Source organism: Maniola jurtina, chromosome 25, assembly GCF_905333055.1.
Source record: "Maniola jurtina chromosome 25, ilManJurt1.1, whole genome shotgun sequence".
NCBI classification, from domain to species: Eukaryota; Metazoa; Arthropoda; class Insecta; order Lepidoptera; family Nymphalidae; genus Maniola; species Maniola jurtina.
Window position 1 is genome coordinate 5,326,029 of NC_060053.1, and position 16,423 is coordinate 5,342,451.

At 39.5% G+C, this 16,423-nt stretch overlaps 1 protein-coding gene across 6 annotated transcripts in view; it reads right to left on the minus strand.

Moving 5' to 3' along the window:
- Positions 1-16,423, minus strand: part of LOC123878161 (calpain-B-like) — a 44,968-nt gene that overhangs the window by 9,302 nt on the left and 19,243 nt on the right. For all 6 annotated transcript variants that reach the window (XM_045925263.1, XM_045925258.1, XM_045925259.1 and 3 more), the window contains 13 exons: positions 13,855-14,031; positions 10,900-11,018; positions 8,945-9,013; positions 8,173-8,307; positions 7,118-7,286; positions 6,101-6,282; positions 5,044-5,157; positions 4,318-4,424; positions 4,034-4,137; positions 3,264-3,460; positions 1,810-1,917; positions 1,481-1,523; positions 662-791 (listed from right to left, as the gene is read on the minus strand). In XM_045925263.1, coding sequence (XP_045781219.1) covers positions 662-791; positions 1,481-1,523; positions 1,810-1,917; positions 3,264-3,460; positions 4,034-4,137; positions 4,318-4,424; positions 5,044-5,157; positions 6,101-6,282; positions 7,118-7,286; positions 8,173-8,307; positions 8,945-9,013; positions 10,900-11,018; positions 13,855-14,031 — 1,654 coding nt within the window. The remainder of the gene's footprint in view (positions 1-661; positions 792-1,480; positions 1,524-1,809; positions 1,918-3,263; positions 3,461-4,033; positions 4,138-4,317; positions 4,425-5,043; positions 5,158-6,100; positions 6,283-7,117; positions 7,287-8,172; positions 8,308-8,944; positions 9,014-10,899; positions 11,019-13,854; positions 14,032-16,423) is intronic.

Sequence of the window (16,423 nt, forward strand, 5' to 3'; positions counted from 1 at the left end):
TTGCTTAGATAGGTACCGCGGGGTCAATGCTGCATCGTAGGCAGAGCATTGAGCCCGAGTTTGGCACGACATACATTGCGGGTTTGAAAAATATTAAATTACTAAAACTACAAGTATAAGGCAAATGGATATTGGTATTGAATTGTGTGTAGGTAGTATTAATAATAATAATAACGCTAAGTTTTCGCTAGCGTTTTAATTATACCGTGTGTATTAGCTGAGTTTGGGCCTTTTCGTTGGCACGAGACGTAATATCGACATTGTTTAAGTTAAGGCTAACGACACGGGTCTGCCCGCGAAATTCAAAATTAATTTGGTTTTTCGCAATTTGTAAACTAATACGCCAAAGCAGGCTCAGGGCATTCTAATAATTAATAATTTAATAAACTAATTAATTTCTTAAACGGAATTCTTTCAAGTAAAGATTTTTATATAAACCTGTGGAGATGATACTGCCATTGGCGCAATTAGAATGCCATAACCCCACTTTGTCCGTATTAGTTTACAAATTTCGAGAAACCAAATTAAATTTGAATTTCGCGGTTAGACCCGTTTAGTGCATCTTAAGTTAGATTTGAAGGCGTTATCTTTGTAAATATTTTTATTGTGTTTAATAAGTGTTGGATCAATGAATAAATCCTATTCTATTCTATTCTATTACCTTCTCTCATAGCGTAGTCGAGGATCTCTTTCAACTCCAGCCAGTCGACTTCGCCGTCGGCGCCAGCTAGTCGGTTGAAGAAGTCGCGTACTGGGTCCGCTGGTTCTGGGTTCGGTGCTATATCTTTTACCTGAGTGTAAAATGTACATCTATATTCGTCCATATTACTTACTACAATTATAAATACGAAATTGTGTCTGTCTGTTAAACAAATGGTGAAAAACCTAGCACATACATAGACAGACAGATACTTTGCATTTATAATCCATGCTAATATTATAAACTGTGGGTCTGTCTGTCTGCTACCTTTTCACGGCCCAACAGTTTAACCGATTCCGACGAAATTTGTTACAGAGTTAGCTTATATCCCGGGGACGGACATATGATATTTTTTTATCCCGGGGACGGACATAGGATATTTTTTATCCCGGAAAATCAAAGAGTTCCCACGGGATTCCTAACAACCAATCCGCTTAACCGATTTGTATGAAAGGTACCGAGGTAGCTTGCGTCCCTGTAATTGACATAGGCAACTTTTATCTCGGAAAATCAAACAGTTCCCACAGGATCTTTAAAAACCTAAATCGACGCGGACGAAGTCTCTAGTCTCTAGGCATTCTCTAGTATTAGTATAAAATATGAATAAGTGATAAGCGCCGTCGTTTTATAAGTGGGAAGTCCCAAGTTTAGTTCTCGGCAAAATCGGCTTAAAATCGGTGCGTTAGTTTAGGAGCTACGATGCCACAGACAGAAACACAGATACACACGTCAAACTTATAACACCCCTCTTTTTGAGTCGGGGGTTAAAAATTAACTTACCCTATCATCTACATCGCCCATACCGACTTCTTCGTCATTTTCACTGTAAAAGAATAAAAAGTATATTTAGAATTAATCTCAAACATCGAAATCGTTGACATAAGTATACAATTTTTTAGAAATCACACTTATTAATTAAGGCGGCGATTTAATTTTTTTTATTATGTTGTTATAGCGGTAATAGAAACACGCAATATTTGAAATTTTCAAGTCTCTACATATTACGTTTCACGAGATACAGCCTGCTAACAGACATACATATGGACGGACAGCGGAGGCTAAGTGTCCGTTAGCACCTTTCGGGTACCCCCTAGTAAATGTGTACTCACGTCATGTTATTGCTCTTCTCTGAGAACACACGCAGCAGGAACTCGCCCTCCTCGTCGGGCTCGAAGGTCGAAGGCACTATCACGTACTGGCCCGGCTCGAACTTGAACCTAAAACAACGTACGTTTCACACCACTCGCTCCACAATAGGGACACAGTTCACGGCTGTTAGGGGACTTCTAACAAAACTTCGACGTCACTGGCAGGCGTCAAATGTACTAAACATTTGAAGCAGGTAGCTTCAAATATACTAACATTTGACGCCTGCCCCATTATTCTATGATATCACATCACCATAACCTAATATGTGACATATCGTCGATTCAGGATCAAACCGAGAGTTCCGACACTCTAGTTCACAATACTCAGCGATTTTTTATCAAACGTCAAAACGCTCGGTTAGTAAGTGAGCTTGTATAAAAACATAGATGTGACGTTATAAACATTTGACGTACTTCACTGAGCGTAGCGAGCTTAAAATGAAAATAAGTGCCAGCGAAGCGAGCTCAAAATTAAAATAAGTTCGAGCATAGCGAACTCAAAACGAAAATAAGTCCGAGCGTAGCAAGTTCAAAATGAAAATAAGTGCGAGTGTAGCGAGCTCAAAATGTTCTATATTCATAGAGCTAGTAACACAAGTGTAAATTAAAAATTTAAAACACCCCCGACAAGTGAAGGTTACCGTAACTAGAAAAGAGCTGATAACTTTCAAACGGCTGAACTGATTTTCTAGGATTATAGCTATCCAAAGTATCTGAGTTTTCCAAAACATCATTTTCAAATAAATAATTATGTATCTAGGCAACGTCCATCTCGACAGCTTGACATTTGTCTATTGACATAATATTATGAACCTAACGGTTAGTTAACCTTCTTTTCTACAACAAAACTAGATAAGAGCTGATAACTCTTAAACGGCTGAACCAATTTTTTTGGATTATAGCTAAGAACACTCTCGATCAAGCCACCTTTCAAACAAAAAAAACTAAATTAAAATCGGTTCATTCGTTTAGGCGCTACGATGCCACAGACAGATACACAGATACACAGATACACACGTCAAGCTTATAACACCCCTCTTTTTTGGTCGGGGGTTAATAAGTGCGAGCACAGCGAACTCAAAACGAAAATAAGTGCGAGTATAGCGAGTTCAAAATGTAACTTCTATATTCATAGAGCTAGTAACAAAATTACCTTTGTCGAAAAGTTAATAGATAAGATTAGCATAGTCAAAGAAATTTTTGTGATATACAATGTCAGAAATACTAATACTAATGTCAGAACTACTAATTCTAATGTCAGGACTACTAATACTAATGTCAGAACTACTAATACTAATGTCAGAACTACTACTACTAATGTCAGAACTACTAATACTAATGTCAGAACTACTAATACTAATGTCAGAACTACTAATACTAATGTCAGAACTACTAATTCTAATGCCGTAACTAACCGGGCGCTGACTTCTCGGAGATTGATGAAGGCTTGGGAGCGGCCCACGGAGGCGTTGTACTTGAAGAAGTTAACGTCGAGTGGCCTGGGCACGTGGCCGTAGTCCGGGAGCCGGTACACCGCGAAGCCTATAGTGAGGCACTCCAGGCCCTGGTGGCGCTGCGAGCGACGGTTCTTCTGCATCAGGGCTACGATTATCTAGAAACAAGGAAAAATATAATCATACTAATATTATAAACTAGCTGATGCCCGCGACTTCGTCCGCGTGGATTTATTTTTTTATGAAATAATGTCGCAAAGTTCTTCTATCGATTAAAAAAAAAATTACGCAAATCGGTTCAGAAATCTCGGAGATTTCGGTGTACATAGGTAGAAAAACACAACTCCCTTCTTGAAAGTCGGTTAAAAAAGTAGCCTATGTTACACCCTGGTCAATCCTCTACTTGTATGTGAAAATCCCGTTAAAATCGGTTCAGCCGTTCCGAAGATTAGCCTTTTCAAACAGACAGACAGACAGACAAAAATTTTAAAAACCTGTGATTCAGTTATGGTATTGTTCAAATAACCATATGACCTAAATATTTAATTTACAGCTGTCAAACCTCGTGACTTTAGCTGCCAGTCGCAAGCTTATTGTTTAAATTTGTAGCGTGCACTAAAATTCATGTTCCGTCCTTTTTTAGCAATATTAAAAGAGAAAAAGATGCAGATACTCTAAATTTAGTTTAGAGGAAGTCAACAGAATCGGCGCCAATATGGTAGATAACCTACAGTACACTTGTCGTCGCCTTCATCGGGGTCCTTCAAAGTGACAGTATATTGCGGATTCTTCCAGAAGGATTCCAAATAGTTCCTGCAGCCACCTGCAGTCACTCCTGAAAATAACAATTCAAAAAAATTAAGATCCCTATCAAAGTTGTAATAAGCTACCCATGCGAAGTTGGGGCGGCTCGCTAGTTATTAAATAGAAACTTTATTACATAGTCAAGAATAATAGAAAAAAAAAATGTTCAGCATGGATGGGTAGGGTAGTATGGATCAGAAGGTATATTTACTTCGGACCCACTCCCCCTCGAAGACGGACATCTCCCACTTCTTGGTGCATCCCTCAGGGCACTCCTCTGGGTCCAGGGAGTCAGGGTTCAAGTTACAGATCTCCACTCTGAAAATTTACACACATTTTAAGAATCCAGAACTCATAACCGAGCGTAAACGTGTGAAGGACAGATTTTATTTACTGTAGTGTTCCGTAAAATTCGTGGGAACTATTGATTTTCGAACTTTTCATTTAATTTCCGTCTCCAGTATGCAACCTATCTGTAGTTTTCGTCAAAATTGATTAAGGGGCATGAGACGGGTCTGCCCGAAATTCAAATTTAATTTGATTATTCGCAATTTGTTAACTAAAATGACTTTCTTAAAAGTGTCCAGTTTAAGAAATTAGCTCTGGTATCGACTAATTTGTTTTAAACTTGACCCTTTCAAATAAAGATTTTTATATAAACCAGTGAGGATGATACTGCCATTGTCGCAATTAAAATGCCATAAGCCTACGTTGTCGTATTAGTAATTGCGAAAAACCAAATTAAATTTGAATTTCGCGGCCAGAGCCATCGCATCCACCTTAAATGAATATGCTGTGAAAAGTTAGCAGAGAAGTGCGCTATTAAGATCTCAATCTCAGCCTAAATAAATAACGCTTAGACGGAATAAATCGAATTGAATTAATGTAGGCTACATAGATGAATCCTATAGTATATACCTATCTTACAACAACTTACCTATCGAAATGGCTGGAGAAATCTTTGAAAGCCATCCAGAACTCCCCATCATCATCAAAAGTAAGACCTAATTCTTCCTTCTCTGATTCAGGTATGAAACGCCATTCCGGTGATCTGTAAACAAATTCAACAATAAGTTAATCCAAAATGATTTCATAAAGAATTTTTGATGATTTCACATAATTCAAAAGGTTGTTTTAACCCCCAACCCAAAAAGAGGGGTGTTATAAGTTTGACGTGTGTACCTGTGTATCTGTCTATGGCATCATAGCTCCTAAACTAATGAACCGATTTGAATTTAGTTTTTTTTTTGTTTGAAAGGTGGCTTGATCGAGAGTGTTCTTAGCTATAATCCAAGAAAATCGGTGCAGCCGTTTGAAAGTTATCAGCTCTTTTCTAGTTACTGTAACCATCACTTGTCGGGGGTGTTATAAATTTTAAACTTACACTTGTTATCAATCAGTAAATGTTACCATGATGACGTCGTATCGGTTGGTAATGATGATGAGAAAAAAAAGTGGGTGCTTCGATGTTGGAGTGAAACGTACGTTGAATGTGTTCTAGAAGATTTTTGTGGTGTTCGGTGTTGTGTATTACGTGCTTGCTTCTCCTGCATGTGTAGTAGCGGGAGGGCGGGCGGTGCTTACCGCATGCTGCACGTTGTACCATACGGATTTTGTGTACAGGATGTATAGTATAGATTAGTATTATTTTATTATTCCACAGTCAATATTAGACTTGCCTTTACCAAAGTTTAAAAAATCCATTAAAAGTATGCTCCTGGCAAAAGCATATTACACAATCGAAGATTATGTAAATGATAAAAAAGCATGGATTTGACTCGCTCCAGCAATGCGCGGGTCTGCAATTGCTTGTATAGTATAGAATATTATTGTAAATTGCACAATTGAAAAGAGCAACCGCCGAGTTTCTTGCTGGTTCTTCTCGGTAGGAACGGCATTCCGAACCAGTGGTAAATTATTTGACGATTCAAAAGCACTTGTAAAAGTTTATTTGAATAAAAATCTATTCTATTCTATTAAGTAATATGACTAACTTATCGCTCCATGGTCCGTTCCACTCGGCCTCGTTGCCCCAGGGGTTCCTCAGACGTAGAAGTGGGATTTTCCCCGCACGCCCCGGGGTCTCGATGTCCACGTATTTGACCCGGGTCACGGAGTACGCGTGGCCCCGGATCAGACCCACTGGGGTCTCAGCTTCCAGGATGTTTGGGTCTGGCTGTAAACAGTAATTATATTATACTGAATTATTTAAACATCTTACTGGAAGAAAAAGGAGGGAGGCCTTTGCCCGCATTTGGGATGACCTCTGAAGAAAAAAAAAACAGTTATCACACTAATATTATAAAGGTGAAAGTTTGTATGTGTGTGTGTGTGTGTGCGTGTGTGTGTGTGTGTGTGTGTATGTTTGTTACTCCTTCACGCAAAAACTACTGGACGGATTTGGCTGAAATTTGGAATGGAGATAGATAATATCCAGGATTAGCACATAGGCTACTTTTTATCCCGGAAAATCAAAGAGTTCCCACTGGATTTCAAAAACTTAAATCCACGCGGACGAAGTCGCGGGCATCATCTAGTAAATAATATAAATGATACTCAGCGGGCGATGGAGAGCAATGCTTGGAGTTTCTCTGCGTGATCAAATCAGAAATGAGGAGATCCCTCAGAACTAGAGTAAATGACCAACTCAATGGGTTGCAAAGCTGAAGTGGCAATTATGGGCAGTGGAAGTCCCTACAAGACCCCTGTCTGGCAGCATATAATAGCGTTTCAGGATGTACTAGCTGATGCCCGCAAATTTGTCCGCGTGGATTTAGGTTTCTCGAAATCCCATAGGAACTCTATGATTTTCCGGGATAAAGAGTAGCCTATGTGCTAATCCAGGATATTATCTAGCTCCGTCCCAAATTTCAGCCAAATGCGTCTAGTAGTTATTGCGTGAAGGAGTAACAAACATACACACAAACTTTCGCCTTTATAATATTAATAGTGTGATAATATTTAGGTTATGTATGTCTGTCTGTATGTTTTATGTCTGTCAATGTTCTTACCTCAATACTGCAGCCCATAAGGGAGTTTCTTTCATATGCCTTCAATAGAATAGTATAGAAGTTGGGAGGCAGTTCGTTCATCTCATACATTTCAGTGACACCCCCAGTGAAGTCTTCCATGGCCTCAGAAGTTGAACCACCCTTGAGGGCCTCGTATGAGCCGTGCAATCTGAAACAAACAATATAACCAATAAAAACACAAAAAACCGGCCAAGTGCGAGTCGGACCCCGTTCCTTTAGGGTTCCGTACATAATTATTAATTGTGAAAAACATATTTTGGATGTATGAAATACTTCATTTTCAAACTGATACCTAAACCCAAAAAATGTTCTTCTGTTTTGGTCACAGCTTACAAACTCCTTTATGAATCGATGTTTTCAATATTAATTATTGTTTAAATACAATATAGTGCATACATCTTAAGCTCTCACTTGCAATTTTTGTTCTGTTTCATTATAAGTACGATTTTGGTCCTTATTCTAAGGGCAGAGATGGACTTATTGGAAACGAAAAAAAAAAGTCTAAGGGCAAACCGTTTTTTTGACATGACAGTTGACACAAGAGCAAAAATGGCGAGTGAGAACTTAAATTTTTTTTCTCTCTCGTCTGGCTTTACAAAGATTATCCAATGTCAAGTTTTTAGTTATTTGTAACAAGTTAGTTAAACTATACAAGTATGGACCCCGTCTGTGCCGGCGCTCGCCGACACACGCACGGTACCCCCTTAGAGCGCTTTCCAGTCAGTTTTAACAAAAAAAAAAAACCACTCCAAAAAGGCAGAGCACGCCCGCCAGCTAACACCAACACAGACGAAGTCCAAATTTATTATTATAGTTTGACGAAAGATTTTATACACCTTTGTTACCTGTTATCAGCTAAAGCCACGATAATTCAAACTCCTTAGTCGCTAATCGTTCCTATTTGTGTGAGACAATGCACAGACACTGTAAGCTTTTATAAAATAACGAAGGTCTGGCCCTCACTGGCTCTTTCTCTATGATAGCTAAATAGCTACGCTATTAATTATCGTGCAGCAGTTTTAAATGACACTTACTTAGCATACGCCTTCTCAAGCAGTGCGCTCCAGAACTCATTCCTTTCGGATGAATGCAGGAAGACAAGTTTTCCCCGGTACGTGGGCAGACGATCGTCTATAACCACGTCCACCCAGCGGCCATACTGCCAGAATCTGGAATAGATCAAAATTGATTTTTCAGACTTTTTTGCTGGTTCTTCTCGGTAGGAACGGCATTCCGAACCAGTGGTAGATTATTTTGACGATTCAAAAGCACTTGTAAAAAGTTTATTTGAATAAAAATTTATTCTATTCTATAATAATATGTTTTTTTTTTCTAAAAAAAATAAGTATTGAATGTATAATTTTTAGGGTTATTATCTCAAAATGAAAAAACCGGTCAAGTGAGAGTCGGACTCGCACACGAAGGGTTCCGTGCCGTCGTACAAGATATACCTAGCACATTTATCTAGAACTCTGCAAGTTAATAACAGTCTGCTCCATCTATATGTGATTTAGAGAGTTAAATTTTTCGTGAACACATTTTAATTTTTTTTTTGTACGATATAACCACAAATTCACGGTTTTTTTCGGATTTATTCCTTTACTTGTGCTATAAGACTTACTTACCTGCCAAATTTCATGATTCTAGGTCAACGGGAAGTAGCCTATAGGTTTATTTGACAGACACGACGGACGGACGGACGGACAGACAGACAACAAAGTGAACCTATAAGGGTTCCGTTTTTACTTTTGCGGTACGGAACCCTAAAAACTGCATAGTATTAATTGTATGTAATTCTATATTTACCGAAAATGAAAAACGCCAGCATAGTCTTCGTCAAAGCTTTGGTCATCTGGCACAACTTGGAAGAACAACCTGAAAAAAAAAACATTCAAGTTTTTATATATATATTTTTTTTTTAAATAAAAATAGTGAGCAAACGAGCAGGCATTTCACCTGATGTCAAGTGATTACCGCCGCCCATGAACATCTGCAGCACCAGAGGAACCACCTATATTTTTTTGATCTCAAAAATCTTGTAGGCACACTTTGATTTTTCGGGGGGATAAAATGAACCCTAAATTCATTTCCGGGATACAAGCAATCTCTGTACTGAACAGATGATGCCTACGAGTTCATCCGATTTTGAAAATCCTGTGGGAATTCTATGACTTTTTGATACATAAAGTAGCCTATGTCCATTCTTAGGCTGCAAGCTAACTCTGTACCTTTCATCAAAATCGGTAAAACGGATGGTCCGTAAAAAGCTAGCAGACAGACAAACAGACACTTTTTTTATACAATATTAGTATGGCTTTCTTCGCTGGTTCTCTTTGGTAAGAAATGCATTCTGAACCAGTGGTAAATTCAATTGACATTTCAAAAGCACTTGTAAAGGTTTTATTTAAATAATACATCTTTATCCTACTATCCTACTAATATTATAAATGTGACAGTTTTTAAGTTAGTATGGATGGATATTTGTTACTCTTTCATGCAAAAACTATTAGACAGATTTGGCTGTTTGGAATGGAGATAGATTATACCCCAGATTAACACATAGGCTACTTTTTATACCGGAAAATCAATGAGTTCCCACAGGATTTTTAAAAACCTATATCCACGGGAACGAAGTCGCGGACATCAGCTAGTATTTCTTTAAATATAGGAAACAATTTCCGAATTGATCACACAGCATTATTATAACACTGTTGTGTTTCTATAAAAATAGGAAACAATTTCCGTATTGATCACATGGCATTATTACAATACTGTTATCATTTAACAAGTATAACAATACAAATGTGCAAGTGTTTATTTTGCATTGATAAGGCACAAGTTAGTGTTATAATCGACTGTGCTACAAATAATGACCTTGAATCATTTGTATCACAAAGTTAATAAAGGAGTGATACTATTTAATGAATAAGTACTTCACGTTTACACATAGCTGTTATCTATGAGTAATTTTACGACGCACGTTTTTGTAACTGGCACGGTTCATCATCATCACTGTCATAGGTTTCTTGTAGTGGCTTCAACATGCCACGGGTTTTATAAATAATTGGGCCAAAGGAGTATGAATATTTAAGTATGGAGCCTGGCCTGCCTGCTGTCCACCATTTACTTTTTTTTTTTTCAAAATATCGGCCACGCATAAAACCTGTGTTAATCAATAGCTGGTATCACACAATAAACAAGTAGGTATTGTATGAGACAAAATCTTCCAACATCAAATTTCCGAGATATACTACTAGCTGACGCCCGCGACTTCGTCCGCGTGGATTTAGTTTTTTCGAAATCCCGGGGGAGCTCTTTGGTTTTCCGGCATAAAAAGTAGCCTATGTGCTAATCCAGGATATCTCCGTTCCAAATTTCAGCCAAATCCGTCCAGTGGTTTTTGCGTGAAGGAGTAACAAACACACATATACACACAAACTTTCGCTTTTATAATATTAGTGTGAAGTGTGAAGTCAGAAGTGTGATGTGATCAGTGTTGCACTGGTGGCCAGACTGTTGTACTGATGACACCAGCTTGTCTTTGGTAGCTTACAGTTCGGAAATGTGACACTGGAATATTTTGGCTCATTCAATACTTGTTTGTATTGATGCCTATTGATAAATACAGTTTTTAAGCGTGACCGCTATTTTGGAAAAATTAAAAATGGTGGTCTACTTGGCAGGCCAGGCTCCATTCTAAAACATTCAAACCCCTTTTGTGCAAACTTTGGGCCAGTTTTATTATTAAACAAACAGCTCACTTTCTGTGCAGCGTGAGGTTGGCCACAGCGGCCAACAGCCAACAGTCGCCAAGCTCGCCCTGTTGGACGTCGAAGCGACTGTACCCTTCCACGAACAGTTGCGGGTCCTCGCATATTTCCTGTAACAATATCAAGTAATACAATTGAAATTCTACACTAATAATGTGAATTCAGTCGGAAAATCGGAAAGGATTGAAAATAATTTAACCCCTAGGGGGGTAAAATAGGGGTTTGAAATTTGTGTAGTCCACGCGGGCAAAGTCGCGAGCATAAATTGAAAGTAAATAAATAAACGGTGTTCTTTGCCGAAGGTCGAAGCCATTGCAGGTTTCTATCCAGCCGTTCCTTGTAGAACAAGTTACCTCTACCGCTGGAAACTCAGGGTCTTCGAACAGCCTCCCATCAACCAGGCAACGGTACTGACTGACTGACTGACTGATTGTTCTATCAACGCACAGCTCAAACTACTGGACGGATCGGGCTGTTTGGCATGCAGATATCTATTATGACGTAGACATCCGCTATCCGCTAAGAAAGCATTTTTGAAAATTCAACCCGCTAAGAAAACAAAATAGTGCTTTGGTGTAGTCCACGCGGACAAAGTCGGAAGCATAAACAAGTAAATAAATAAATGGGGTTCTTTACCGAAGGTCGAAGCCATTGCAGGTTTCTATCCAGCCGTTCCTTGTAGAACAAGCTGCGTTCTACCGCTGGAAACTCGGGGTCTTCGAACAGCCCCCCATCAACCAGGCAACGGGACTGACTGACTGACTGACCTATCAACGCACAGCTCAAACTACTAGACGGATCGGGCTGTTTGGCATGCAGATATCATGACGTAGACATCCACTATCTACTAAGAAAGCATTTTCGAAAATTCAACCCTCTAAGGAGACAAAATAGGGGTTTGGTGTAATCCACGAGGATAAAGTCGCAGGCATAAGCTAGTAAATAAATACATGGGGTTCTTTACCGAAGGTCGAAGCCATTGCAGGTTTCTATCCAGCCGCTCCTTGTAGAACAAGCTGCGCTCTACCGCTGGAAACTCGGGGTCTTCGAACATCCTGCCATCAACCAGGCAACGGGACTGACTGACTGACTGATCTATCAACGCACACCTCAAACTACTTGACGGATCTGGCTGTTTGGCATGCAGATATCTATTATAACGTAGACATCCGCTATCCGCTAAGAAAGCATTTTTGAAAATTCAATCCCCTAAGGAGACAAAATAGGGATTTGGTGTAATCCACGAGGATAAAGTCGCAGGCATAAGCTAGTAAATAAATACATGGGGTTCTTTACCGAAGGTCGAAGCCATTGCAGGTTTCTATCCAGCCATTCCTTGTAGAACAAGCTACCTCTACCGCTGGAAACTCAGGGTCTTCGAACATCCTGCCATCAACCAGGCAACGGGACTGACTGACTGACTGATCTATCCACGCACAGCTCAAACTACTGGACGGATCGGGCTGTTTGGCATGCAGATATCATGACGTAGACATCGACTATCTACTAAGAAAGCATTTTCGAAAATTCAACTCTCTAAGGAGACAAAATAGGGGTTTGGTGTAATCCACGAGGATAAAGTCGCAGGCATAAGCTAGTAAATAAATACATGGGGTTCTTTACCGAAGGTCGAAGCCATTGCAGGTTTCTATCCAGCCGCTCCTTGTAGAACAAGCTGCGCTCTACCGCTGGAAACTCGGGGTCTTCGAACATCCTGCCATCAACCAGGCAACGGGACTGACTGACTGACTGATCTATCAACGCACACCTCAAACTACTTGACGGATCTGGCTGTTTGGCATGCAGATATCTATTATAACGTAGACATCCGCTATCCGCTAAGAAAGCATTTTTGAAAATTCAATCCCCTAAGGAGACAAAATAGGGATTTGGTGTAATCCACGAGGATAAAGTCGCAGGCATAAGCTAGTAAATAAATACATGGGGTTCTTCACCGAAGGTCGAAGCCATTGCAGGTTTCTATCCAGCCGCTCCTTGTAGAACAAGCTGCGCTCTACCGCTGGAAACTCGGGGTCTTCGAACATCCTGCCATCAACCAGGCAACGGGACTGACTGACTGACTGATCTATCAACGCACACCTCAAACTACTTGACGGATCTGGCTGTTTGGCATGCAGATATCTATTATAACGTAGACATCCGCTATCCGCTAAGAAAGCATTTTTGAAAATTCAATCCCCTAAGGAGACAAAATAGGGATTTGGTGTAATCCACGAGGATAAAGTCGCAGGCATAAGCTAGTAAATAAATACATGGGGTTCTTTACCGAAGGTCGAAGCCATTGCAGGTTTCTATCCAGCCATTCCTTGTAGAACAAGCTACCTCTACCGCTGGAAACTCAGGGTCTTCGAACATCCTGCCATCAACCAGGCAACGGGACTGACTGACTGACTGATCTATCCACGCACAGCTCAAACTACTGGACGGATCGGGCTGTTTGGCATGCAGATATCATGACGTAGACATCGACTATCTACTAAGAAAGCATTTTCGAAAATTCAACTCTCTAAGGAGACAAAATAGGGGTTTGGTGTAATCCACGAGGATAAAGTCGCAGGCATAAGCTAGTAAATAAATACATGGGGTTCTTTACCGAAGGTCGAAGCCATTGCAGGTTTCTATCCAGCCGTTCCTTGTAGAACAAGCTGCGTTCTACCGCTGGAAACTCAGGGTCTTCGAACAGCCTCCCATCGACCAGGCAACGGTACTGACTGACTGACTGATCTATCAACGCACAGCTCAAACTACTGGACGGATCGGGCTGTTTGGCATGCAGATATCTATTATAACGTAGACATCCGCTATCCACTAAGAAAGCATTTTTGAAAATTCAACCCCCTAAGGAGACAAAATAGGGGTTTTGTGTAGTCCATGCGGACAAAGTCGCAGGCACAAGCTAGTAAACATATAAATGGGGTTCTTTACCGAAGGTCGAAGCCATTGCAGGTTTCTGTCCAGCCGCTCCTTGTAGAACAAGCTGCGCTCTACCGCTGGAAACTCAGGGTCTTCGAACAGCCTCCCATCAGCTAGGCAACGGGATCTGATCTCTTTGAAGTCCTGGTACGTAGCTGGGCCGAATGATGATGGACGGGTTTCGCCGAGCTGAAAGGAATAGGAATTATTTTTAACCAGATCTTAGGGCAAGCGCAGACGAGTGACAGTTCTTAGCGTACGTTTTTGGCAAACTTCGGGTACGGAACCCCTGAAAACAACGTAGATATGCGCACACATGTGATGCTGTGACGATATTATACTGACAAAAAAAAAATTAGGCTGATGTAGGTGTGGTGGATTAGATGGTGGCTTAGTTTTGTAACCTGTGTAAATAATAATTTATGTATCTACCTACTTGTAATTGTGATTTATTCGAATAAAATATTTATGTAGTGCCTTCAAGTTCACTGGTTTCACTACTGTGTGATTTATACTATCTATAACTATACTAATAAATAAAATGTATCTATCTGTCTGTAATTTCGAAATAACTACCTCATATTAAGCTCGTAGGGTTATATGAACTGTACCAACTGAATCACACGTTTTTAAATTTTTTGTCTGTCTGTTTGAACGGGCTAATCTTCGGATTTTGTTTCTGCATATCGGAAAAACGGATCCGCGGGCTGAGTAACCCGGCGGATCCGGTATCATTAAACGTTTACCGGATCCGGTACCAATATACCGGATCCTGCGACCGGATCCGGTGCTAGCAATTTTAGCAAAATATAGAGCTGTTGCATGAGTAGGTACTTTAAATCTTAAAAAGGGCCTTTTCGGCCGCAGGTTATATTTGCAGCTCTATTAGAAGTAGACTAATAGATGACACAATTAACACTATTTGTTTTCTACGATCCCTTTTTCAAAATCAAAATTGATTTTTTAACCCCCGACCCAAAAAGAGGGGTGTTATAAGTTTGACGTGTGTATCTGTGTATCTGTGTGTCTGTGTATCTGTGTATCTGTGTATCTGTCTGTGGCATCGTAGCGCCTAAACGAATGAACCGATTTTAATTTACTTTTTTTTGTTTGAAAGGTGGCTTGATCGAGAGTGTTCTTAGCTATAATCCAAAAAAATTGGTTCAGCCGTTTAAAAGTTATCAGCTATTTTCTAGTTTTCTTATAGAAAAGAAGGTTAGATAACCCTTAGGTTCGTAATATTCGTGTCAATTGACAAATATCAAGCTGTCAAGATGGACGTTGCCTAGATATACATAATTATTTATTTGAAAATGATTTGTCGGGGGTGTTGAAAATTTTTAATTTACACTTGTTTATGATATGCAATGAATACTAAGACAATTATTACTTAAAATTCTACATAAAATAATTATTTATCGTAAGTTGATAAAACTAATATAAAGAGAAGTAGTTATAATAAAACTCATTTTTGTGATAATTGTGCCGTGCCATTCATTAGACAGATTCATCAAATCATGATGGTATCTTCTTGGATGAATAAATACTTGGTATCTGTCATAACATAAATATAAGCCTTGTTTGTTAGCATTTTCAAATGTAAGTAAATATTTTTTTATAAAATATCTATATTAAATACATGTTTTCACTCGATTAACTTAGTAACAGTTCATTTTGAACCAAAAAGTGAAAACTATCCTGATTTGATCAAGCCGACCGGATCCGGCCTGCTCCGGCCGGATCGATGTGAACCCGGACGGATCCGGCCGGACTGAAAATGATGCCGGATTGCAATCCCTAGGATAGATAGATGCGAACCGTTTAACTGATTTATACGAAACTTGCGTAACGGAAATTGATTAGGCAAAAATACTTTTTATCTCGGAAAAGCAAATACTTAGTTCCAACGGGATTAAAAAAAACCTACTAAATCCACACGGACGAAGTCGCGGGCATCACGTATCCTAGTATAACATATTCGATACAAGCACCACAAACGGAAACGTTTAAGTGCGGAAACCGGTCAGAAGGAAGAAAATACCTAGATATTTATAGACAGGACGTGACTACAACTAGCACTTGAGTTGTTTAAATATATTTACTAACTATACATAAGTACAACATCCAGCAATAGATACATTAAGGGGCATGAGACGGGTCTGCGCGAGAAATTCAAATTTAATTTGGTTTTCGCAATTTGTACACTAATATGACAAAGTAGGCTTATGGCACTTTCATTGCGCCAATGGCAGTATCATCACAGATTTATCACAGAAGGATCCAGTTTAAGAAATTAGCTCTAGTATCGACTATAACTCACAAATTAGTCGATACTAGAGCTAATTTTCTTAAACTGGACCCTTTCAAGTAAAGATTTTTATATAAACCTGTGAGGATGACGCTGCCATAAGCCTACTTTGTCGTATTAGTTTACAAATTGCGAAAAACCAAATTAAATTTGAATTTCGCGGGCAGACCCGTCGCATCCACCTTAACAAAAACAAACCCAAAATAGCCTCTCTCCTGTGGGCATATGCATTTTACTCCCATTATAAAACTTGGGTAGCTTCAATCTATACAA